General features: G+C 41.1%; 1 protein-coding gene across 2 annotated transcripts in view; it reads right to left on the reverse strand.

Annotated features, from left to right (window-relative positions):
* Positions 1 to 25,546, reverse strand: part of svep1 (sushi, von Willebrand factor type A, EGF and pentraxin domain containing 1) — a 91,488-nt gene that overhangs the window by 22,377 nt on the left and 43,565 nt on the right. For both annotated transcript variants that reach the window (XM_083937098.1, XM_083937097.1), the window contains exons 4-24: positions 22,963 to 23,121; positions 21,380 to 21,559; positions 18,325 to 18,504; positions 15,751 to 15,945; positions 12,823 to 12,941; positions 12,182 to 12,311; positions 10,653 to 10,760; positions 7,570 to 7,701; positions 6,819 to 7,010; positions 6,579 to 6,700; positions 6,393 to 6,498; positions 6,092 to 6,295; positions 5,588 to 5,821; positions 5,260 to 5,421; positions 4,811 to 4,972; positions 4,223 to 4,384; positions 2,459 to 2,547; positions 2,189 to 2,285; positions 1,855 to 1,968; positions 809 to 922; positions 367 to 568 (exon numbers count right to left, since the gene is read on the reverse strand). In XM_083937098.1, the coding sequence (XP_083793224.1) occupies positions 367 to 568; positions 809 to 922; positions 1,855 to 1,968; positions 2,189 to 2,285; positions 2,459 to 2,547; positions 4,223 to 4,384; positions 4,811 to 4,972; positions 5,260 to 5,421; positions 5,588 to 5,821; positions 6,092 to 6,295; positions 6,393 to 6,498; positions 6,579 to 6,700; positions 6,819 to 7,010; positions 7,570 to 7,701; positions 10,653 to 10,760; positions 12,182 to 12,311; positions 12,823 to 12,941; positions 15,751 to 15,945; positions 18,325 to 18,504; positions 21,380 to 21,559; positions 22,963 to 23,121 (3,163 nt within the window). The remainder of the gene's footprint in view (positions 1 to 366; positions 569 to 808; positions 923 to 1,854; positions 1,969 to 2,188; positions 2,286 to 2,458; positions 2,548 to 4,222; positions 4,385 to 4,810; positions 4,973 to 5,259; positions 5,422 to 5,587; positions 5,822 to 6,091; positions 6,296 to 6,392; positions 6,499 to 6,578; positions 6,701 to 6,818; positions 7,011 to 7,569; positions 7,702 to 10,652; positions 10,761 to 12,181; positions 12,312 to 12,822; positions 12,942 to 15,750; positions 15,946 to 18,324; positions 18,505 to 21,379; positions 21,560 to 22,962; positions 23,122 to 25,546) is intronic.

Consider the following 25,546-nt stretch of genomic DNA (forward strand, 5'->3'; position numbering starts at 1 on the left):
AAGCTGGAATCAGAGGATTCAGACTTTTGTCTTTTTTTAAAAAAACACTCAAACCATTGAATCAACTATCAAAATACCAAATGATTAATTTAATAGTTGAATTGTTTAATCTTTGCAGCTCTAGAGTTAATCATTTCAGTCAACCTCTCTCTGAACACGGTGCGTCTGAAAAAGTTATGTTTGAAATCCTAATATTTGATGATGATGTAATATAAAATGCTGTATGAATGTGAATCAAATAAATCTGTGTTTCTCTTTTAAATCATTCATTTTAAGCTGCAGATCGTGCAAATCAAAATCCTTGTTTAAGGGTAACATTACATCATAACACAAAGAGCTGCTTTTTCCCATCCGATTTTTTTTTACCTGAATTTATTGACAGCGTCCAGACACGAGGCTCCGTTCAGACAGGGGGAGCTGTAACATTCGTCGACGTTGACCTCACAGTAATCCCCTGAGAAGCCAACGGCACAATTACAAGTGTAGCCGCCCGTCAGGTCATCACACACACCTCCGTTCAGGCAGGGGTTTGAAAGGCACTCGTTTATCTCCAGCTCACAACGAGAGCCTGCGGAAATGTGAAAAGACAACAAGGAAAACAATATTCAATATTTTTACAGTGGCCTTTTTCTACGCCATGGTCAGACTTTTTGATTATAAATACTCTACTATAAAGTTTATGCATTAATAGTAGATAATGTACGGTTCTGCAGGTTCTAACCAATAATCCACATGAATAGTTATTTGTTATGTATCTGATGAGGGAATCTACAGTCGAACTGAAGGAAAATGAAATAATCGATCTAACCTGTGAAGCCGCTGGCACAACTGCAGGTGAACTTGTTGACCTCGTCCACGCACACGCCTTCATTCAGACAGGGAGAGGAGATACACTCGTTCACCTCCGCCTCACACAGAGAGCCTGAGACAAACGGGGAAAAAAGTTAAACTAGATGGGATTAAACAAAAGCATCTTTGGGCTCCTGAAACCACTTCAGATCCTGTTGTCTAAAGCCCAGTTTAGACCAAAGATTTGCGACGAGACGAGTTGAAACTTGCATCTACTTGCAATGTGCAGGTCTGCAACGTTTTAAAACCTGCCTGTTCACACCAGTGAGATGAGGCGAGACGATTTATCATCAGCTTTTTTTCGTAGCTGGACATAATTTGTGGTATTATGAAATATAAATGCGGACAGAGATAGTGAGATACTTGCTACAGCTGCATTTCTAGTAGTGATGAAACAGAGAATATATGTTGTATTTCCCTGATTCACTGCTTTGTTCTGGATTGAGGCACTCATTGTTTTGCTCATTTGACCCTCTCTCTGTCCGTCTCTTTCTCTCTCTCGCACGCTCGTTGTGTCTCTATCCATAACAACTATTTCAACCAGCTGACAGTAAGTGACTTGAACAGTGGACTTTGCTAAGACTTAATTGGCAGTTGCAACAGGTGAGGTGTGTTAAGTTCTAAAACCAGCTGCTGGCGATTTGACGAGCTGAATCTCAGGCGACACCATCAGCCGGTTTGAGTCCAGGCAAGACGGGTCAGTTCACACTGCTGCAACTTTCACCTGCAACATTTTGAAATGTTTCGTCTCGTCGGGAATCTTTGGTCTGAACTGGGCTTAAGATCAAAAAGATATAGAAGTCGAGCTAAAAAAAGGGGGGATTTTCATGTGATCACTGGGTTTTCACATGGAGGCAAAGAAACTTTAAAATTATCCAAGAAATCCAATGGCAATTTTGACAGCTACATAAAATGTGTAATCAATGTCCCGTAAGTCAAATTCCTAAACCTATAAAGACCTTGAAATAACCAGTTGATCTTTCTGTTTCCTCAATGGTCCCTTACCTAAAAACCCTGGCTTGCACTGACACTGGTAGTCTCCCATACCGTCCTTACACAGGCCTCCATTCTGGCACGGAGCAGAATCACACTCATCAATGTCAATCTCACACTTGGCACCTGGGAGAGAAATATCAGAGGCTGTATCAAACACTCATCAGAACAAAGTCACATACAACGCAAGACAATGTGGTTGAGACGCCACAAACGTCAACACTCAAGGGAGAAGTTACAGCGGGAGTCAGTCCACGTGGCAATGACAGGAACATACAAAATAACGATCATGTCATTTCTGCTTAAGTTGTTTTCACGCCAGGTGAGTCTCGGACCGATGGTTTACCTGTGAACCCAGGCATGCAGGTGCAGACATATCCCGCCCCGACTTCCTCACACGTCCCCTTATTCTGACAGGGATTCAGGAAGCACTCGTGAAAAACCTGCAGGGACAATAAAACCCTCCATGACAACACAGCTTCAAATTAATTTTCAGTTCCGTTGTAGCCATTTTGCTTTTCTGTATCTATAACACATGTAATGCCCGATGTTGTATTTTGGACGTTTGACATCTATAATGATGGTAGAATTTTTTAAGCATGATGTAAAGACTAACCTGACTGCTGGCTTGGTAATCCTCAATGACCTCCACCTCTGGAGCTGCGGTTACACTCTCCTCTTTGGGAAGAAAACTGGAGCCAAAACCTGACAATGACAAGAAAAATAGACCCAATGTAAGCACAGACACGTTGGAAAAAACACGCCAAAGATCTTTCCCCTTGCTACCAGACTCACAGATGATCTGTCTGAACAACAGCCTGTATTCTTATTGAAAACTGGCAGCATGTCCTAACCACTGTTCATTCGCACACTTCAGGCAGTGTTATTCACTCAGCAGCAGAGCAATAAAAGTCAGATTATTTCCATCCCCCATCCCCCTGCTGTTTTTTATTTTCCAATTGGATTGAGCTGTCACAACACACATCAGACACCACAAGACTGAAGCAGTGGCAACGGGTTTTGAAACTGTTGAAAAGAGATGGACACTGAACCGTTGGCACGTCCTGTAGAAATTTAACATAAGTCACTTCACATGCCAACTCAACAGCATAATGGTCTTAAAATAGAAGTCTGCTGTGCGAAAATCTGCACGTTACTAAAATCTGCTTAATTCAAAATGGAGATAGAGGTGAAACAAACTGTGATTATATAGTTTCATTTCTTAATTAACTTTTCATATTGACGTTTAATTGACACTGTTTCTCAGTAACAAAACTGCAACTCAACAGGAAATACAATGCATACTTTGCCTGTTAATTTATCCAGAAAGTGATCCAGAATTTGTGTGAAATGGGTATTTCATATTTTATATTTGAGACTAAATTAGATTACTTTGCAGATACTTTGTTTTACTGTTAACTAACTAAAACAACAAACAATGGAATTTTCCCAAAGTTTAACCTTCTGTATGTATGTATTTATCATGACAAAATATAAAGAAAGGCAGCACAACTGGTGAACTGTATTGGCCAAACTACATGGCGTGGTGTGACTGCCGAACAGCACATCCATTATATCCAATTGAAGCAGCTACATGGGCACAGCTCAGCTCCATGTTTACGCTCAGGTTTACGCTAACAGGTAAAAACTTCATAGAACTGAGTAGAAAATGAGGACAACCTGTTTAGAAATGATTAAGATACACACCTCATTGTACCAGAGGGAACTGTGAGGCAGCACAGCTTCCAAACCTGCACAACCAACGGTTTTAAATCTCATTGTCACACAGTGAAGCTGACAGCAGCCACACGCTACTGACGGGAGTCTGTGCAGCAGGTTAATAACCCTGCTGCACACATACGCGCGCTGTACATCCGTTCACCATGTAGTTTGGCTGATACTTTGTTTTGACACCTAACAGTTATAACATTTCTGTTTTTATACTTCTGAATAATATGTACATTTTTGTTTCCAATAAAGCTTTTTAGACACTGAAGAAAGCTTTTATACTGTTCTGAGATTACTAGGACAATATTTGTAATCGAAAGTAATGGAAACAATCTTTTTTTATGTAGGCAGACATCTACACAGCGCCGTACCTGCTTATAAATGGAAAAATAACGTACAGTGAGAATGAACCGTTTATGAAGACTGATTTACACTTTTGTTGTGACGATTAGACTACAATTAATCTCCAAAGAGAGGTCCTTACACCATCAGGGATACCTTAGGGGGGTCTAAGAAAGACAGGTATGAAATCGTTTGTCTGAAGGTACAGGACACTTAGCACAACAGCTGAATATAAAAACAAGGATCTTCTGAAGTTCCCAAGCCAAAAGTGGAGGGCTTGTTTGTGTGACTTTTTTTTCTGGTCACTTACTGGAGCAGTGCTGTATGGTGTTCGCCCCGGTAACAGTGGTGGTTCCATAGAAGGGACAGGAAAGGCAGTAGGAGCGGCCATGTTCAGGCTGGTAGTAATCTCTAGGACAGGGGTAACAGGGGACCAGACCGGTGCGGGAGAAGTGGCCAGCTGAACAGGGGACTGCAGGACCAGAGGAGAGGAGCAACAGAATAAGAAACAAAGAAATATAAAGAAGCAGAATCCCTTCAATTTCCAAAAATATTTGAAAAAGTGACATTCACTGGTTAAAAACGTCTAGCATCTGGGAGCTGGACAATTTTAAAGGAAACTCAGGTGGTAAAAATGTTCACAGTTTCCAGATTAATCATCCAAGTTTAAAGAGCAATCATATGAAATTTCCAAGTAGGAATTTGCCTTTTTGATATAATTGCACATGACTGAGAAATACTAACAGACACATTTTTGCTCAAAGGCTGGAATTCTATTTGTTTTTGTTACCTAGCAGCGTTTTGAATAACGTAAGGATGATTACGGCCTTTCAAAGTTAAAATGCGTGAGTTGATAGGACATTAAGGGAGTGCACTCCACACTGTCAGACTGTATCACCTCCACACTCCATCTCGTCCACTGCTCCTCTGGTGACCGTCGACGTCTCGTCAGGACAGACCAGACACTCCCTGGCGCCGAAACCAGGCTGGAAGTGACCCAGCGGGCATGACTCGCAGATCTCCAAACCATTCAGAGAGTTACTACCAGGCTTACACTGCCCTACAAACACATGCCATTCAACCCATCGTGAGCAATATTCAGACAGAAAGATTATCAGAACATTATTAGGACATGAAAATGGCTATCTGCGACTCATTTGTAATTGTTTTATCCTGGTTGTGGTGCTAAATGAGCAGGATAGTTGCCAAAAACAGTAAGATTAGCTCAGTAAGAAGGAATTATTATACATTTCTGTTATCAATATGTACCAGACATCATCTAAGTTATTTGAAAGTCCAGTTTGTCCTTCAGTTAGGCTGAGCTCTGACTGTGTGAATGCATCTTACCTTTGCACTCTGCAATGCTGCGGGAGTGCAGGTACGCGGTGGAGGTCCCCTCAGGGCAGGACTTACACTCCAGCTGACCCTCCTGGTTCTGGTAGGAGCCCAGCCAGCAACTCTCACACTCGTTATATTCCAGAGAGAAGTAGGTTCCCACCGGACATTGGACTGAAACAGCACACACAGTTAGGGATTTACGGGTAAATATATATATTAAAAAATTCTTAAAATCCCATTTATTTTCATGTACTTTGTATTGTCATAAACATGATCTATTCAAATAATCCAAAAGTTTAGGCGGGTGTATCCTCCGTTGACGCCCCTCCCCACTCACCGCACATCCTGCCTTTGAGCACTGAGCCCGGCCTGCAGAACAGAGAGGGTTTCTTGCTCTCCAGAGATTTGGGATCAGCTACAATCATCTCAGAGGACACGTGGAAACTGGACAACGGCTGCTTGGCCAGCGTTCGCTTCAGACGATTGGTAAGTTGCTCCAAGGTCCGCAGAAGTCTCTTCTGATTGGCCACCTCTATTGAGTCGTTCCTCGACAGGGGCAGAGGGATGCTTGCTGGGAGAATGGACAAAGTTTAAAAGGACTGATAACTAACAACTGATAGTATTAAATATAAGAAAACAGATGTGAAATGGTTATAAAACACCTAATATTGTTATTTGATACATATATTCCCAGCACTGCAAAGATCAATAAACGGATTTAATTAATTATAGAGACTAATGTAAGTATGAGGAGGTGATGTAAACTGTAGTCAACTTTCTTGTATGCAGAGCAAACTCTGCTGATAAAAAAAGACTATGACTGATGACTCTGATGATATACCTGTGATGTTGAAAAAGATCTGGATTTTTTGGTCTCTGGTGGGTCCTGTGATTTTTCGGTGCCTCTTGCTGCGGTGGTGGGGCTGCACTCTGCTGTCTTGCTGCGGCCTGGGCTGCTGTCGGGTGCCTGCGGCAAAGCCTGACTCAAAGTAGGCGTAGTCCTGGGCGCCCTGAGGACCCCAGCTATTGCTCCAACCCCCTGGAGCTGATGAATATTAGACAGGGAGAGGTAAGAACAATAAGCTAATAAGATGCTTCCATTATAAAAAGTATGCAGATGTTTTTGTGCACGTTAATCCTACCAATAGAAAATCCGTTCTCGTAGTCGTAGTTGTACTCTAGACAGTGACCCTGTGACATCACCTCCAGCTTGCAGGTGACATCGCCGCTGCTACAAATGCTGGGGAGCTGCAGAGGAAAGGTATCATGTATTTGAGAGTTGATTTACAGCAAATTACAGCCATATGTTTGTGTGTGTTTGTCCTCACCATGCCTCCCAGTTTGGTGTTAAACTCCCCAGTAAATGACTTGACCAGGTCCACGTCGTCACAGCGAGACGCTTTAAACAACATCTCGAAGGGTTTCACCCCATTGTTTGCTATTCGGTTCACTGTGTGAAGAGAAAAAAGGTTTTATATATATATGTACAGCATAGTCCTAAACAAAATGTGTGCATCCTAGAATTTTGTGCAAAAGCTAAAGAAACAGAATACGTGTGCTGCACTCACATGAGCAGTCGGGTCTGTCTGCGGAGTAGGGCGGATCCCACACGCCATTGTAGGCGCAGAAGTAGCTGTGCACGGCTTCCTGCGTGAAGCTGTAGCCGTCTTTACAGTGAAGAGTACAGTTTACACCCTCCTCTTCTTCAGAGCAGATGAACTCTCCGTTCCCCGGGACATACGGCTGCTCACAGGTCGTCCCTGTGCAAACACAAAGTATATAATACATCAGCATGGTTTGGTAATGTTGGAGCACAATATTTGATAATATCACCATAAAAAAACATAAGAAGATCCAACACTGAAATTATAATATATACAAATACTGCAAAAAACTTTTCATACTGACCCTTTAAATGCATTTTTTGTCTTTCATACAGTAACAATAATAATCATTTTATAACATGCATTACAGTCTCAGTGTTTGATTATTTTTGTTTGTATTTTTACTGTTTAAAATAGGTTTATCCTCGAGGAACGACATTTTCATCTAATTTTTTTTAATTTTTACAAATGCTTGAAAAACATGACACTGTCTGACCAATTAAACAAAACTAAAAGCATATACTGACATGTACATATGCAGAATATACTGCACAGGAACACGGTAAATGAGGAATATACAGTTTAAACATACTGAATAAAAATATGAATAAGATCAAACAAATCACGCGCACATTAAAAACAGTACATTTATACAAAAAGACTCAATAAAATATATTTTTTTAAAAAGTCATGATGTTGTCTGTCAGTTTTGTACCTTGCACTGTGACAGTGAGGTTGCAGATGCGGCTGTTTCCTGCCACATCAGTCGCTGTGTACTGGACCAGAGTCTCTCCTACTGGGAACAGGGAGCCTGGAGTGTGGCTACTGGTCACCGTGAGGCGACCACCTGAGAGAGACACACATTACAAAAGTGTTGGTTATAAACATGCAGTAAATTGATTCGTTGGTGATTGATAGGTTTCTTTTTTTTCCGTGTCATGTACACAAAGCTGCTAACCCTCGTGGGTTTTCATGAAATGTGAAAATAACGGCCTAAATAAAATAATCTACCTTCTCTCCCAAGCTTGGCAAATACAATCTGCTACAGAAAAAGCTGAAGTTCAACTCAAGTTTTTCATAGTTATTCAGGCAAGAAAAAAAAAATCAACACAAACGGAGGCCATTTTCCTAAAAAGTACATTTGTTATGTCCTTGTAAACACAACAGAGAAAGAGAGTTTCCCCTACAGCTCACACATCATCATCATTATATGAAAATTAATTTTGGCACAAAATGTTATATCTTTATCATCAATCTGGATGACAACAGCATTACTGTAGAAGAGTTACTAGCCAATATAATGGAGAGTGGTCAAACCTTTTCATATGTCCATAATGATTATTAAGACAATCTAGCACATGTTGTATTCATCATGTCAGATCACATACAGTACAACATTAGGACAGTTTTGTTGCAGTCGTTGATTATCAAGTTTTATGGAAGTCCAGCTCAAGTGTTGGCGGATGATTTTCGAAGCAAAACAGTGGAAGGATGAATTTAAATAATCAGGAACACTAATTTTCCAAGATGAAATATGCATAACCTGGAAGAAAGCATCTTAGGTTCTCAGAAAAGTCAAGAAGTTAAGAATCTTTTCTTGAGTCAAAAGTGCTGCTCCAGTTTTCCTGCAGAGGGCAGTCTTGACCTTACTCCATTTTCCAGGACTAAATGAGTCACTATGACTTTGACGTTATGTTAAACAATGATATGTTGACATGGGAATGGTGTGTCTGGGCCTCACATGGCAGCAGAAAAATCCAGCTCTTGGGATTGGAGATGGAAAGTTGCTATACAATAGTCTGGTTGCATAGAGTTTTGGGAGAGGCAGCAGTGATGAAGAGTGTATGAGTGTGTTTGCATGCGTGAAATGCTGTGCCTGTAGACTGACACACAGGCACAGATTTAACATCTGCACTGCAAGTGTGAGAGACGCAGACAGACACAGTAAAGAAAAACAGAAGGAGAAGGTGGGAAAACTGAGTGATTGACCTTTTGTTTCACTCCAACTCCATTAAGGGGAGCACAGTCGTTTGAACAGAGCTGACACACGTCTGGCCTGCTGGAGTCTGGTGTGTCCCCTTATATATAGCCTGTGTGTGTGTGTGTGTGTGTGTGTGTGTGTGTGTGTGTGTGTACATGTGTGTGTCTTCCAAGTCACAACTATATATAGCCCTGGCATCAGGGTGTGGGCCTGGAAAAACAAAACACTGACGTCGAAGCTGCGCTGGGCTGACGTTGTGCGGCCCGAAGCAGCCGCAGCAGCCTGTTATTACAGTATACAGTATATGTGTGTGTGTGTGTGTGTGTGTTTGTGACCAGTGTGTGTTTGATGTGGGGTGCACCTCTGCAGACAGGTGGGGAATGAGCATGCAGGGTCATGCGAGTGAGAAGTTTGAGGCCTTTGTTTGTGTATGCGTCCATGCCCATCTACATTTCTGTACCAACACATATCTGAGCAGCGTTAGTGCTATTACTGTGTTTGTCTGTGTGAGTGTGAGTGTGTGAGTGTGTGGATTCAGAGCCAGTGAATTACATGGCCCTGGTTGTGGGCTGGAAGCCTGGAGAAGTCTGGTTTGTTGTCTGTCACCACGGCTGTTTGGGTAGAGCGAGAGCGCCAGGAGAAAGTCAGCCAGCTCTACGATAATTAGTCTATATGGCAGCGTGGCCTTGATGCACTCCTTTAAAGCACGATCGCTCTGAATTGTTATAAGCGCCAACGTAGTGAGCACCCATGAACAGCCCTCATGCACCTTCTGACCGCTTGTACCGCCCTTGAACAGAAAAAAAGCACTAGTTGAACACAAACCTTAGATAGAGTCAGTAAGTGAATGTCTCAGCAGTGAAACACTAGACAACCACGACAATTTTAGTTTTAGCGCTACTCTTTACAGATCTACAGGGATTTCAGTACCAATATATCATGCATCCGTAGTTTTTTAATATATACATATATATATTTGACAGCTGTAGCTGCAGCTACATTAAAGATAATGATTTCACATATATAATATAACACAAGCCTATGAAATATGAGTAGGTCTACACCTCTAAATCACTGCACACATCTCCCACATCTGTAGCAATTAAAATACAATGAATCATTTGCTGTTAATTCTTCTGTACTTTCATATTTTGAATGCAGGACTTTTAGTTGTTATTTGAGATTAAGAATATTTCTGTCTGAGCGTCCACTGGGCCGGCTGTGAATGGGGAACAGAATGAATATTTGACCTAAGCTAGCTAAGCCTAAGACAGTGATCAATACCCCCTTTTGTGTATTGCGGTCACTCTGATGAAGAAAAATAAAATTATTTGACTAGTAAAGAAATAATTCAATAACATTTAGCTCCCAGATGAGTCAAGTACTGTGCATGCTCAAATAATTATACAGATGTGTGATAAAAAATTCTTACAAAAGAGCAAAAACACCTGCTTTGCTGCCTGCGTCTGTTTTAACATTCATGACATTAACAGGCACCGTAACAACTCCATCCGTTCACTGGATCTAGATCTCTCTTTTAAACACAGACACAGAAATGATGCATTCACTCACACATACTTACAATCCATCCTGTCATCATTAGACCGTACGTCGAGTGTCTCTCAGCATTAATCACACGCACACACACACACACACACCCACACATAGCTCCCTCCTGATCCCCTTTTTCCAGTCACCCAACGGAAAAGATCCTGTTTCGCCATCATCACTGGAGGAAGAGGGTGGAGCGCAGTGGAACAGAGGAGCAGAAAGAACAAGCCATCTCCGGAGCCGCTGAGAATGGCAACCAGACATACCTGAGTTGTCGGAAAACTGCGGCACCTCCCAAACGACCGCCGTCTCCGTGTCTGTTCCCTGGACTGTGGGTGGCGACCTGCACCTGTCGATCACCGGGGGCTCCGTATCTAGAAAGAAGGGGGGCACATAAGGTTGTTAACGGTAGGTGTAATGACCAGATGGAGAACACACAATATAAACAGCACATTTGTAAACATTAAACACAACGATAGCAGTCATTTAACAGTCACTAATGCCCAAAAAACATGAGCATGCAAACACGCGATTGATACCAAGACTGGAATAGATTACAGTGGTATTAAAAAAAATCACATTTGAGAGCAGAGTGCTGCAGAGTGCTACACTGTGATCTGACTTATTTCGATGCAGCAGTACAGCGTGTCAGAGGGCACCAGTTAAACACATGTCTCCAATAAAAAACTACAACGTTCCGGCACCATAAGAACATATGGAAATGTTCACCACTACCATGCTTGAGGTTTTCCCCCCTCACTGCTGTGATTATCGAGCAGTTGACACAGGACACCTCTGTTTTTCAGTCTCTGCGGTAAACCCTGTTTGGCACCTGCTGGGGGTAGATGGACTCCTGACTGGCCAGTGTGTCGATTAAAATCCCATTTTTCACACTGAATGACAGGAATAAGCTGCAGCGCAGAGTTAGGCAGATGGAGATGGAGAGGCTATACCATACGCTGAAAATGGATTTGAAGAGGACAGTTCACCTCAAAATAAAAAACAACAACATATTTGTCTTGCAGTGCCATTCATCAATTAAGACTGTTTTAGTGTGAGCAGAAGTAGAGATGTCTGCCTTCTGTCGAATATAATCAAACTAGATAATACTTGGCTTGGTGTGGTCATTCAAGATAATCCACAGGCCTGGTTTTAAGTAGTTTTATGTAGGAACCATTATCTTTCTACACAACAACTGTGTCACTGCGCAGAAGGAAGCATAGTCACGGACGACTCTTGACAGTGTATATATATATATATATATAAATTAATATTGGTCTGTGAATTGTTGACTCTTCACCTCTTGACCACATTCACACTGCAGCTGATTAAAGTGTCCTAATACAACGTTTCTTGCCCTCACATGCGACACAGTTATGCGACAACATTATTCTCTGAAACACGTGTTGAGTTGAAGACTTTTAGGACTGAATTTATGTTGCTTATTGTCAGTGATTTGTGACATGTAGAAATTGTGATGCTTATGAAAATGTGCCCCTAAATCAGTTTTTATCTCAACCACAAGGTAGATATTATTGTTAAGAGTGGTACAAGATCAACAACCTACACGTGACTTGTATTTGAAGGCTCCAATTCTAATTTGTCAGCTCTGCCATGGACAATAAAATCCAACATCAGTCAACTGAATCATATTGTATACTCAGCTGTATGTACCTAAGCCGGCATTGAGACAAAACACCAGATAGAAAGCAAAACGCTGAAATCACTGTTCAATCAAATGCCGCATGCCATATGCAGCATTTGATGTTTGCGTTCCTCAGAGGGATGAACTCACCGATGACAGTAACTGTGAAGGAGCAGTTGGCCTGGTTTCCAGAGCGGTCGGTCCCAATGTAGGTGATGGTTTCCTTTCCAATGGGCAGCAGCTGGGGTGGCGTGTACACTGGCTTCACCTGCACCGCCACCTGGAGGAGGGAGACACAGTACAATATGAAGAACTGACCCAAATATAGTACGGCATGTCACGAGGCACGAGTGTCAGATAGATTACCTATAAAACAACTTCATAAAAAGAAGTATGGGTTTATCGTCACAGGTTACGGTCGGACACAAGACACAAGTGTTTTCAAGGGAGTTTCAGGGACCAAAAGAGGTAAAATCATCCAGGATATAATAAGAAAAGCAAAAAATCACAGGTTGGGAACCACTGACCTAAAATTTGACTTAGAAGTGTTAGTTGGTTAAACATATATATATATATATATGAACTCTGAAATAGTCAGATCAAAAGAAATTAAATCTGCTTCGTTAAAGTCGATCAATCGTTAGTCATTTAAAAAAAATAAAAAGTTCCACTCCTCTTGATTCAGCTTCTGAAATGTTCAACTTTGCAAAAAGAAATTTCCATCATTAAAATCTTTAAAACAAATGATTCATAGTTGCATCCATATGACTTTGTTTAGTGAAGCATCAAACCTCTTCTTTAGAGTTGTCAGTGGCGGTCGGGACATTCCAGCTAACGTTGGCGGTGTTGCGCCGCTCATCTGTCTCTGCAACAATGCTCCCGGGGCACTGGATCCCTGGTGCTTCAGTATCTGAAGAGAGAGAGAGAAAAAAGACTCTACATCTTAGTGGAAGGAGAGAACCAGACGAGGGAAAGGACACTGCAAATGCTTTATCTGATTCGTGCAAATTCAATTACATACAGTAAGGTTTTAAATATTGCAGATGTTCAGCCCATCACATCCTGTATACACTGACCTCAGCCTGTGCCTTGTTATGACTGAGGAAGTGGATGTGTGATGTCATCTGACCTCTTTAATCACAAGACGTCACATGCTCATTATTGGTCATTACTGAGTGAAAGACTGAGTGCCCCGCTGTCATTGTTCCAGCTTCACCAAACCTCTCTGACATTACATTCGTACTGTATTTGGTTGTAACTGTACCTAAACTCTCATCTTCCATTAGCTTGACAACAGGCCACGGTGGTAAAGAGCAGAAGTTAATAGAGAAAGAAGTATAAATGACATGCGACACATGCTTTATGTCTTTGTCAAAACAGTTGGACTCATGGAAAAAAGAAGCTTCATCTTGGAGACGTTAAATCTTTTGGTCTTGATAATCAATAAAAAACAAGCTGCAACCTTCTTTCCCCTCTGGAGCTTAACCCTGTTAGTCCCAGTTAAGTTTCTGTTAAGTGATGATTAAATATAAACCAATATTGCTATAAATCCACAAATGAATAGCTCTGGTACTAACGAGCAAAATGAGGATACTTGGCTGTAACTTGTCAACCCCCAGTGCCAAAACATCACTACATACTGTTTTTGTAACAGATTTTTTTTTTCTATCTCAGCAAACCTGAACCTTAAACTACATAATCCATCACACACATTAAATGCAATTATTCACATCAAACTTTAAGAAAAAAGCCAATGTGCTACTCATCTGTTTTGAGAGGCAGATAAATGAAAGCAGCACAAAAATACAACCGGTTTTGACCTGGGATTAAAGGGTTCAAATGAAAACAAACATCATGGTAAATGTTGATCTACTAAAGCTGCTGCCAGGTAAAGTAAACATCGGGACAGCAGCAGCATTGAGATCTGAGAAACACAGATGCGTTTGCAAGGTTTCCAAACATGCAGGAGTTTGGCTGCAGGAAAGAGAACATCAAATACTCTCACTTTCTTTAACATTATAACTGACTTACTGTCAAGTGAGGGGAACCATCTAAATGTAAAGAATAGCATGGATGGGGATTTGCTTTTGTTTTTTTGACGAGTAGCGACTCATGAGCCATCATGACCCTTGGATGAAACCGTTCATTTTCATTCATGCAGCCTGTTCTAACAATGCGAAGCCAGCACAGTTCAGCTCAACTCAGTTCAACTCAGTTCGAGCCTGCAGTGAATGAGTAAAGGCCTCCGATAGCTGGATCTTCCATCGATCGACACTGGTCATGCGCGCTGCGTTGTGTAAGAGAGTTGTTCCCATCTGGACCTGATGACCCATCTACTTAGGCATCCATCTCTACTAAACACTAACACACTTAGCTCCGATCGGCTCCATTCATCTTCATAACAATTGAGGAATATTTCACGTTGGGTGTCATCAACACGAGGTGAGAGGCGAAAGAAGCCAGAAGCTGACAGAAAGTACTTTAAACTCCTTAATAACTTTCTATTTCTTGCCTCAAAATGTGCCGCCTCTACGCAGCGCTGCATCTTTCTTTTACATTTTCTTTTTTATAACGTCCCCTCCTTCAGCCCAAGTGTGCCTGAGGGGATCAGAAAAACTCATCTTCTCTAGCACCTCATTATAAAACACCTACAGATGACTCATCCTCCTCTCTCTGGCCTCCCTGTCCGCCCTACCTCACCATTCGTTTTCATTTTTATGGCACCTCTGCCTCTCCTTAACGACAGCGGTTCCTTCATTAGCAAACTTTCACTGCAAGGAAATAAGGGGATTGAGGACATTGGAGGGGAGGCGGGCAGAGCTTCTCTGCACCACCTGTTTCACCTGCGAGGCATCTGGAGAGCTGTGGTCTATTATGACGATCTTCAGCTCAGTCAGAGTGAAGGGGAGAGACTCAGACGTGGTATGGTTTGAGTTAGTGACCCGAGGCCCGATCCAGAACGGGGTTAGGTCTGTTCTCACCATTCACAAAGTGGAGAAAAATGCAGAGAGGCGGAACAGAGAATGGAAACATTTCTCCCTTTTAGTTTCATGTTGTTTTTTATATCTTCCTCATTCTCCGTGTTTTCTGTAAAGGTTTCTTCTTTAACAACCCCTCTCTTTCTTTCTGCCTTGCAAATAAGTGTCATTCATTCTCACCCTGTAAAATTAACTGTAGTGTCGGTAAGCTTTATTGAACTTACAAACTACCAAAGGAGGGAAACCGCGCTGGCAGATACAACCTAATAATGCCATAACTACCAATAAAGTTTTTCTAATGCATTTATTTATTGTATTTTCCTGCAGAAGGCATACATACATATTTTAAAGGAAAAGTTCTTCATTTTCAGTTTGCTTCCTTGCCGCCGGTTAGTTGAGGTCACAACACTTCCAGAAAATCACAAGCTTTCATTTCTACATTTCAGTTTGTGTACATTATTAACACATAAATAAAATGTTATTTACTGGGCTTTAGGAGTGTTGGCAAGCAAATAAGCGTATTTCACAAAAATGTTGAACTATTGCTTTAAATATAACCTACCCTAATTAAATTATCTAACTAATTGGCTAGAAAACCCTAACCTAAACTATCCAGACCTTTGACCTCAACAGGTTTCCCATCCTAGTTAAATCCCCGCGAACCAATTTACAGCTGAGCCTGACCTTTGACCTCAGGACTGATGTGAGTGAAAGGATGAATTTGCTCTCACAGTACGTTACCTGAACAGACGGCTTTATAGACGTTAGCGGTCCAGTTCCCAGAGCCCATGCACACCGCCTTCCTGTTTCCCTGGAGACTGTAACCTTGACGACAGGTGAGAAGGCAAGCGATGCCCGGCGACACCGTCCTCTTCCCGCAGGCAGGGGGCGACAGCACGATGTTCTTCAGGGGAACGATGGGGGGGCACCGCACCTCTGGGGAGAGAGTAGAATAAACCAGGAAATCAATCTGATATCGTTTATTTTGTTCCTGGAAGAATCTCTGCAGACAAACCTATGAACTGGATTCCCCGTCTATTTTTTAATTGTTCACTATTTAAAATAGTTTTCAGAAGTGCATTGAGCTGAGTTGGCATATATTGTGCGATAATGGAATCAAGCTTGCTGCCTAAAAACAAGTCTATTTTAGTCTGTGCAGAAAAGAAAGAGCAGAACGTGCAAATAAACCTGTTCCAGCACCATGAGCGTGTTTCCTCTGATAAAATCTTACTTTCAGCTGGCTCCACCATAAATTAAAAAAAAAATACAGCTATTTTCAGGTTTTGTGTATCAAAAACTGGCACAAAAACAACAAACATTTGGTCAGAAATCAACCTAAGAAAACACTAACCACAGGACTCCAACACTGGAGGCTTTTTATGCACTTTTGGGATGCAGGCCAATGTGGCTTTCAGTTGATGATGGATAGATCTCATTCTCTGCCTCTCTAACTCCTGTTTCATTGGCTTTAGCTGTAAGAGCTATAAAGGGAAAACTCAACTAAGAGGGGGATTCAACGTAGGAGATTTCAATCAGATGTAAAAATATCTCTGCATCCTCTCGGAGCAGCCAAAGCGATCCCCTTTCACCACAGTGCAAACAAACACTAAAACAAACCACTCAGCTGCAACGGGGGCCCGCAGAGCCCTCTTAGCTGTGTTAAAGAGGTAACGACAGTCTGCGATGGTCAAACAAACAAGCTGTAGCTCGGTGAGAGCACGGAGGGAAGAGATGGTAGTTATCGATAAACAGAGAGCGTTTTCCGGAAGCAGACAGGTCGGCGTTTTTAAATAGAGCAGCTAGCTGGTTGGCTGGAAGTGAGTCAGTGCGGGCCGGAGCGCTGAGGCCGGAGGTTTGTGGCTGAGCACTCTCACACTGTCCCTTTTTTGTGTGTTGGTGTGCCTGACCTGGGTGCTCACTGTGGCAGGCATGAGTGTGTGCAACTATTTTAACTTTAACTATCAGTTCTGAAGTGTGTGGGTAATTTTGTGTGCATGTGTATATGTGGTGACCGTAGTTGTGCTATGAGAAAGCAGATGTATCTTTCTCTGGATGATGTAGTGTGGCTCTGTGCAAATACACACCATATGTTTAACCACCGTGTGTGTGTGAGTGTATGTTCCCATGCGGGTTTACATGTGTGTGTAAAACCACATGTTTTTACATAGAAAAACCCACATCATGGGTTATTTTAGAGTTGCTCATTTGATAAATCATCCTTGCGTTTGTTTGTATTTTGACAGAAATCACTAAACACTTTCAGGTAAATACAGTCAGGCTATAAAAAAAACATGTACTGCTACTACAGAAATCTATTGTGTGTGAGTGAACGCTCAATTTACCATAGAAAATAATGCTAATTGAATAACTAAATAAAGAAATTTAATTTAACTCCACAGATGAGGGAAGCACAAGACTTTGGATGAAGATGACGAATGAAAATAAATAAACGAGTAGTTTCAGATAGTTGAATTCCCTCAGAGAGGACACAAGTAATGTGAATTAAATTGGGACTGAACTGCGACCCGGTGTCTTAGAGAAGATTTTTATCATGATGTTCCAGTACCATTGTTTTCCCTCCCGGTACCTGACCTCATGAATCAGCTGATACCAAGTACAGATACTACGAACCTTGTATGTATGGATGTGGCATGACTGCTTTCATGTTGCATGGCCTGGCTCAGGTTTATAAAACAACAAATACATACAGGGAATAAATGCCATAGAACATTTTATTATCTAGTTTGATGGTCAGTCATAATTGAAAGAGAAATAAATATATATATAGGAACGACTAACAATTTATTTGTAACTGTTAAAGTGCAGAAACAATTTAGTAACTTGATTAAGAATTTATAATCAGAAACAACAAACTGTGATTGCAAAATGATTCTCACTTTACCAGACAAACAAATAAGACGGCTATGTCTCAATTAAGATGCAACTTCGCTTTGTTTCCTCTTTAACTTTCTAAGTGAAGTCATGTTGACAGGCTGTTGTGCTTTCTCAATGTTTTCTTTTAATCTCGCAGTGAATCACAGGGCCTCCTTTGTTTAGGAACCCCTCTTTTTCCTCTAGATGTTAGGTCAATATTGCATTTTGATAGAGAAAGACAGATGTACAAACCAAAGAATTACCACATGGCCTGAAGAAGAAAGAGTGTTTCTTCAGGTACAAATGAAGCTAAAGCTTTCTGAGATTCTTAAAAATGGTGGAGAGAGTAAAAGACTAAAGCAGCTCATGATAACATGAAACAGAACATCATCAGCTGTGACACACAGGGTGATAAAGAGGTTTGGGGTGAGGAAGGCTTACCCACACACCGAGGTTGGGGTCCGCTCCACTGGGAGTCGGCCTGGCAGGTGAGTTTGGAGTCTCCCTCGAGCCTGTGGCCTCGCTCGCAGCCCACCTGACACTCCACCCTGTGGGAGGCGCCGGCGTTGCTACACCTCAGGAAGCCGTGCTGGGGCCGAGAGAGGGGCACGCAGGAGCGGACTGCAGAAAAACAGATATGAATATTTCAATGTTTCACTGGATCCATGCCATGTGTTTTTATTTATTAGGCCTACCTCCATCAATGTCATGTATTCAGCTCAGTTTGTCTGTCTGTTGGTTTGTTTGTCTGTGTGTCAGCAGGATTACTGAAAAACTACTGGGCCCATTTTCTTGGTGGAAGGGTGGAACATGGGCTAAGGAAGTACCCCTTTTATTTTGGAGTATATTCATAGGCTGTATAATAAATGGACGTAGCCTCTTTGTCGAGGTCAGTTCTCTCAACTTGATCCAATCGTATTCGCCTACGGGAGTCACCATCTTGTCAGACTTTAACTCTGCCTCATTTCCTTAAATAGGTTTAATTATGCTGTAAAAAAGACCTGTTTAACATGGGGGTCAATGAGAAACTGCTCTATTATGAAACCTGCCCCTAGTGGACACTCGATGAATTGCAATTTTTGGCACTTCAGTATTGTATCAACAAGGTGAGCGCTGTGGCGGGGCCTTAAGTATATCCAAATCATTGAGCAAATACACAAGTTATTTTTCACTGTTGCTGACATTGCAAGAGAGGGCATTTGTGCTGCATTCATGTGGAGTTGGAATAATCTAAAAAATGAGAATTGCATTCAAAATGCATTAAGGTTGTGAAATAGGGAATGTGTTGGCGGAGGTCTGTGCTTAATGAATGCCCTTCTAGTTATAGTTCAATTTAGTGTAATCACATATTTTTGAAAACTGCTACAGAGGACGAACAACTCTTTCTTTTGAAAATGATAAGTTTTGAAAAACAATGAAGTGATGAGAAGACAAGGGCAACTGATCCAAAAGTAGCAGTCCGGGATGAAAAAGCCTTTTCAATTACATTTTTTCTTTGTTTTAGTCAATTTAGAGGCCTGTAAAAATTCACACATAACAGAAAATATCCCACCTGCAAGCTTCTTCAATATGACGACAACAAACGCATTATTTAGAACTGTAAACATTTGCTTTTTATGCTAAATACGAGGTGTAACTTATAAACACAGGCACTGTCAATTAATCACTAGACGAGGAGAAAGCTGTAAATCAACGGCAGGAATGTACAGCATTATTATCATCAGCGTCTACAACTTGGGACCTATCATTAAATTCCTATCATTCAATTCAAAATGTGAAAGTCCCTCTGAAATAAAAGAAAAATTCCTCATGTGTGTCTGTTCTGAGTTATGCTGAGGTTTAGAAGAGGGTGTGTAGTGTGTTATTTCGCATCACCACCCATAGACAGACAGGCAGGATCAGAGGAGACCCCCTCCCTCAGGGCTTAACTAGCTGGGAGGTCCTACAGTATGTGGCAAAGACTAGACTTAGTGTAACACATACAAGCAGACATATGCACACACATTCAGAAAATATATATACCCAAAGCCGCGACTATAAATCTTCAACACACACCCTTGAATATTCAGTGTCTTGGTATTTCTGAGTCACACTTTTGCCGTCTTTCTGCTGAAAACGGTATTTTCCTCATTAATCTCTTCCTTTTTTTTTTTAAAACTTCCTCCTTTCTTGCACTTCCAGACAACCTTCTGTCTTTCATTTCTTTAAATCCTTTATTCTTTTCAGTCTCTCTCTTTTTATCTGAATCGTCCCTACCTTTTCTTCCTCTCAACATCTGGCCTGGCAGGGAGCAGTAGTCTCCCAGTGAATGTTGATTTCTTGTTCAGTCTAAACACATATGATCTCAATACACGGACAGAAATCTTTACACGCCGCCGCACACAGACTCCCTTTCGATCTGCGAGACGACAAGAGGACTTGCAATAGAGTCAGAACAACAGGCAAGCTACACATCCTTCATCTTTATATGTCGATTTGATGCTATATAAATGTTTATGAAGGTTCACAGACATCAGATGGGAGGCGGCTGTGCTCTGAGGGCTTATATGAGACATATGGTGTGGAGGAACCTGCTGGGATCAATCAGACAAGCTTGTATGTTTGTTTGTTATCACTGTGCAGCCAGGAGCATTATTATATTGTAAGTGTGCATTATAGAAGACACAATACAAAGCATACAGTGCTGTAAAATCAAATGCAATATGTTACTTGAGTAATTTATACATTCTGGAGACATCTGGCTATACTTGGAGCTGAGACACATGGTACTATTATGTTACCTTGCATAGACTGCAAGCAATCACACTACCAATATTAGGCCATGATTAGAGCTGCACAATGAATCGCAATTTTATTGAAATCCCAATATGGACTAGTGCAATATCCAAAACGCAGGGGGGTGCTCAAGGCAGAATGTGTTAAAATACCAAAAATAAATAAAATAAATTTTGCTGCAGGGATGTCCCGGTCACAAGTTGTGTTGCACGGATTTAAAGTAAAAATCTTTGGTTGGTGAAGATCCTCAGAAAAATCTCACCCTGACAATTTTAATATATTTTAAAATGTAAAAAAAAAAAAAAATGATTCGAAAATGATCATTCCCCTAAATATATCAAAAATATCAGTTACTTATACTGTGTAGCCCTAGTCAAGATTTGAGCTGAAACAATCAGTTAATGATGACAATTAATCAATATTTAAAGCATTTTTTAAGCAAGAAATTCCAGCTTCTCGTAAACAAAAAAATCTCATTATTTTCTGTAATTATATAAATTAAACATGTAATAATTGATGGAGCAATAATTGGCAGAGAATTTGATAATGTAAATAATCGTCACCTGCAGCTCTACTGTTAATCCAGTGACCAATTAGCAAAAGATTAAAGGCAAAGTGAAGGCATGATTCTCGTAAGTGTTGTAACGATTAACTCTCAGGACACCTCCATCTGTGGTGATTTTTATTTTATCATCATGCATCAGGCTCGCTTCCTTCTCACCTTTGCAGCTGGCAGGGGTCCCAGACCAGGTGCCATCAGCCTGGCACAGTCTGATGCTGGTTCCCTGGAGGTCAAAATCTGGCTCACAGCGAACGCCACAGGCCGCATCGAAGTGGCTGTTGCACACATTTTGGACAAACAAGCCATTTTCTGGAGGAGACAGTGCTGGACAGTAAACCACTGGAAGAAGAGAAGAGAAGAGAAGAGGAACATCATAAAATCATAGGTTTTATAATGTAATCAACACAAAAAGAAATTGCCAAAACCTGATGGTGGGAAACACTGACACAGTGGAAAGTTAATTCTCCTGACAAAAAGGCTAAAGAATCATGAATGCAAAAATTACAGGTTGTCAAACATCACCACCCCGAGGAGGAAGAGAAAGCACAACACGGCCCATAAAACTCATGATTAATGAACATTGTTATGTTCAGATGAACTGTTGTGTGGAAACCATTGGCTCAGTCTTCAAGGAGTGGGAGGTCCACTGAAATGACTGGAAGCAGATTCACAACACAGGATGCTGATACTAACCTCGTACTTCTGTGGAAACTGTTTTTCTGTTCCAGTTGATTCATCTTCATGCATCACTGCGTTTTCACTATCCTTATCCAGTGTTCTTGTTGGCCACTATTTCTCCCATTATTATTATTATTTGACTGAAATATGTTTATCTACGCGTTAAAACCTGTAGATACTTTCCCCCCATCATTACAAACTCACAAGGCCTGAGGATCGCACTATTTCCTGGGTTACAACTACATGACTACTTGCCTTGACCGAATGAGTTGTTGAAGACAGAGTGATGAAGGGGTTAAGTATCAATAGGAAGGTGAAATTTTAGATAATACTCATTGGTTGTCTGAAAATGTGTGTGTGAGTTATTTGTTCATTTTCTTTACTGACTTTGTGTAATAAATAATAATAATAATAAACTTTAAAAGAGTCCAATAAACTAAAAGCAGAGATAAGACAGAATAAAACACAGAATTAGACCACCTTAAATGTTATACAAAATCAATTAAATCACAGAAAGGCAATTTGTTTTTTTAGAAATGGTTTTTAAAAGAGATTGAAAAGACGAGAGTGTTTGCAACCCTGATCTTCTCTTGCAGGCCCCCATCAAAGTCTAGGTGCCCTGACTGCAAATGCTCAATAACCTTTCAGTAGAAGTGTATATAAGTAGGATAAGTTATAATGAATTAGTCAAATTTGTTCTCTGCACCAGATGACCATCTTTATGGAGGAAACTTTGTTATGTGCAGTGGTGTACGAACCAACGGCAACCCTCGAGTCAAAGTGCAGCCAAACCAAGTGCAGTTCCTTCAATATCAGTCAACACTCTTCTTCTTCTTGATCATGAGGGATGTATTCAAGCTGCATTATAGTTTTTGAAAAGGTGTCTTTAAATGGATCTCAAACAGCCACAAGATCTGCTGTTACACAGGACATGGTGACCATTCTGTTCAAGTATAATTAGAAGCATTATCAATAACGAACATTTGCAGTATTGTATCATGTTAATGAGAACCATCAGGCAAAATCATAGCTGATAGTGCTGTTAACAGATCGGCCTCTCTTACCCTGGCAGGTCATGCCTATTGGCTGATAGCCCGGTTTGCAGGCGCAGTCATCGAGGGAGGTGCTGCCTGGCTGAGAGGTGTGCTGCGAGTCGGGGCACGACAGGCAGGTGCTCAGGCCTCCTGGTGTTCCCTCAGGTTTATAGGTTCCTGGTGGACATGCTGGAAGAAGGAGAGGAGAAATACTGTAGTTAGAAACGATTGCTCGCTATAAATGTAAATGTAATGTCACACACAAAGGACAGCTGGATGGAAAGATTGGGTGATGGACATGTGTGAAAATGAAGCTGGAATGAAAAACTGCCTTGCTATTGCAAGAGAGCAAAAAAAAGAAGCTAAAAACTGAATTTATGAAGAGACTTTAATCATGTCTGGACATGTAGTGGCGGAAAATGGGGTGAAAATGACAAGATGATCTCACTGGCTAGGTAAGAAAAAAAAAAAAAAAAAAGACAAGTTCAGCTCAGCATCTAAATTATTCCAAGCAGGGAAAAGTGCTTTGTGGCACCGACGACGATAGAAAATCTTTCATTACAAAGAAAATGTGACAATCAAGGAAAGGTTTATGAGCATCTAAAACCAGTTACGGTTCGCATGTAAGCACACATGGGCTACATTAGAAAAGCCTTTTGATCACCTGCACGCACACACACTCACAGACATAATAGAGCATGTTTCCTATTATCACCTGAGTCCGATCAAGAGGACATGCTGTAAAGATGAAGCAGCGTGGGTCACTTGAAGGTCCTCCAACATTCTTCCATTCGCCATCAATCAACTTCGTCTCAGTGCATCACTTTTATCGCAGAGGAGTGAAAATGAACGACTGAATCAATCACGCTGTCTTATCGGGGTTTAGAGATTACTTTCACATGGGATTGTTTATAAATGACACAATTACTGATTCAAACTGCGATTCGCTGTAATTAATTCAGTGATGTAATGTGCGCCGAATTCTGATATTCAGTGATCTCATGAGACACAACGACTTTGAGTTAGCTCCAATATTCAGATTATGATTATTTGAATTATGTTATTACCAGGGAACACAGCCCCTTATCAGCCATTATATGGGTAGTTTCGCACAGGCAATTTGCGATGCTGGTAATTCACCATGATTCACAGCAATTACTGGTGCACTTTGCAAGGAAAGAAAAGCTTTATCAGTTGCTCCCAAGGGTCAAAGCAATTTTCTTCAGTGACCCTTTTTGTTCCTTTGTATCTAAACTACTTTAAAAGGAAGCTTTTCAAAAAGGATTAACGCATTACAGCAACTTTGATGACTGCTGTTGTTATTTAGATGTACATATGATTAAGACCAACTGTTTTCCCATCATGTCCACAGTCAAAGTTTCGAAAACCCTCTCAGGAGGTACTGCAAAATGAATTGGTTAACTAATGTTTGGATCATTAATGAATCGTTGAAGGTAACGCCTGGATTAGTTTCCTGGAGCCCTTTCCGGTGTTTTGTTTGGTTTGGAGTCCAAAGATACTCAGTTTATTGTAGAAGACGAGCCTTTATAAACATATACAGGGCCTGAAGAACAGAACATCTGGTATCTTTGCTTTTAAAAATGACTTGGAGGATTACTTTTCTATCAGTCATTTGAAGAGTCGTCCAAGCTCTAATTTTATGTGCATTGTAACTGAGCTGTTAGTCACGTTATACTCTATAGAAGCAAATCCAAATGTTGTTTGCAATAATGGGAAAAACAAACAGACAGTATTGACGACAGCTGTCCCGAAATCAAAACAGACTACGGAGTAAAAGAGGTTTTTAAACAGCTTCTTGGTTTCATTTGGTGTTGTACTCTTTAAATGAGAAAATCATAAACTTTCTCAATCCCACACCCGCACACATCATTTAAACACTTTTCAGAAATGAATAAAAAAATACGCAGATGTTTCCACATGGGAAGTCTTCAAAACCCTTTTAGTTATGAGCTTCGCTACCATTTCAGTCAATAAAAACTATAATATCACGTTATATCTCTGTCTTTGTTGGCGTCAGTTCAGAGGCCTCCGGTGAAAGCTTAAATAAACTGTTATTAAATTTAAAAAAAACAACAAGCAGGTTTAATTACAAGTCGTTCTGTACGGTAGGTGCAACAGAGAATCCACAGTACTAATATTCTTCACAACTCCTCGCCGCTAAGCCAGAGGCCAGGTGTGAATTTCCACTGCTGAGCCAATGCCAGCTTGGCCTCTCCCTCCCTCCCTCTCTCTCTCCCTCTCTCCCTCTCCCTCTCTCCGCTGAAACCCAGCAGCAGGTCAGCCAGGAGATGTTAACCAACTGTAAAGCAGGCACTGGCTGCTGGCACTAAAATGCACCCAGTAACACGCATTAAACACATAATGTCTGCAGCTTGGATTTTGATAACAAAAGCATCCGATGCATCTCCTCCATCCTGTGTCCTTTAAACTCTCTTACATAAGACAGGGGCCGACAGCTAAAAGTGCCCCTCTGTTCAAGTCCTCAGGAATCTGTTTTACAGCTTCATTTAAGGTTTACAGGAAACCTAGTTATTTTTAATGTGAATAATATTTCACCCGCAGCGCAACAGTGGAAATACTGTATCGAAAAAAA

This window comes from Echiichthys vipera, assembly GCF_963691815.1.
Source record: "Echiichthys vipera genome assembly, chromosome: 22".
Classification (NCBI taxonomy): domain Eukaryota; kingdom Metazoa; phylum Chordata; class Actinopteri; order Perciformes; family Trachinidae; genus Echiichthys; species Echiichthys vipera.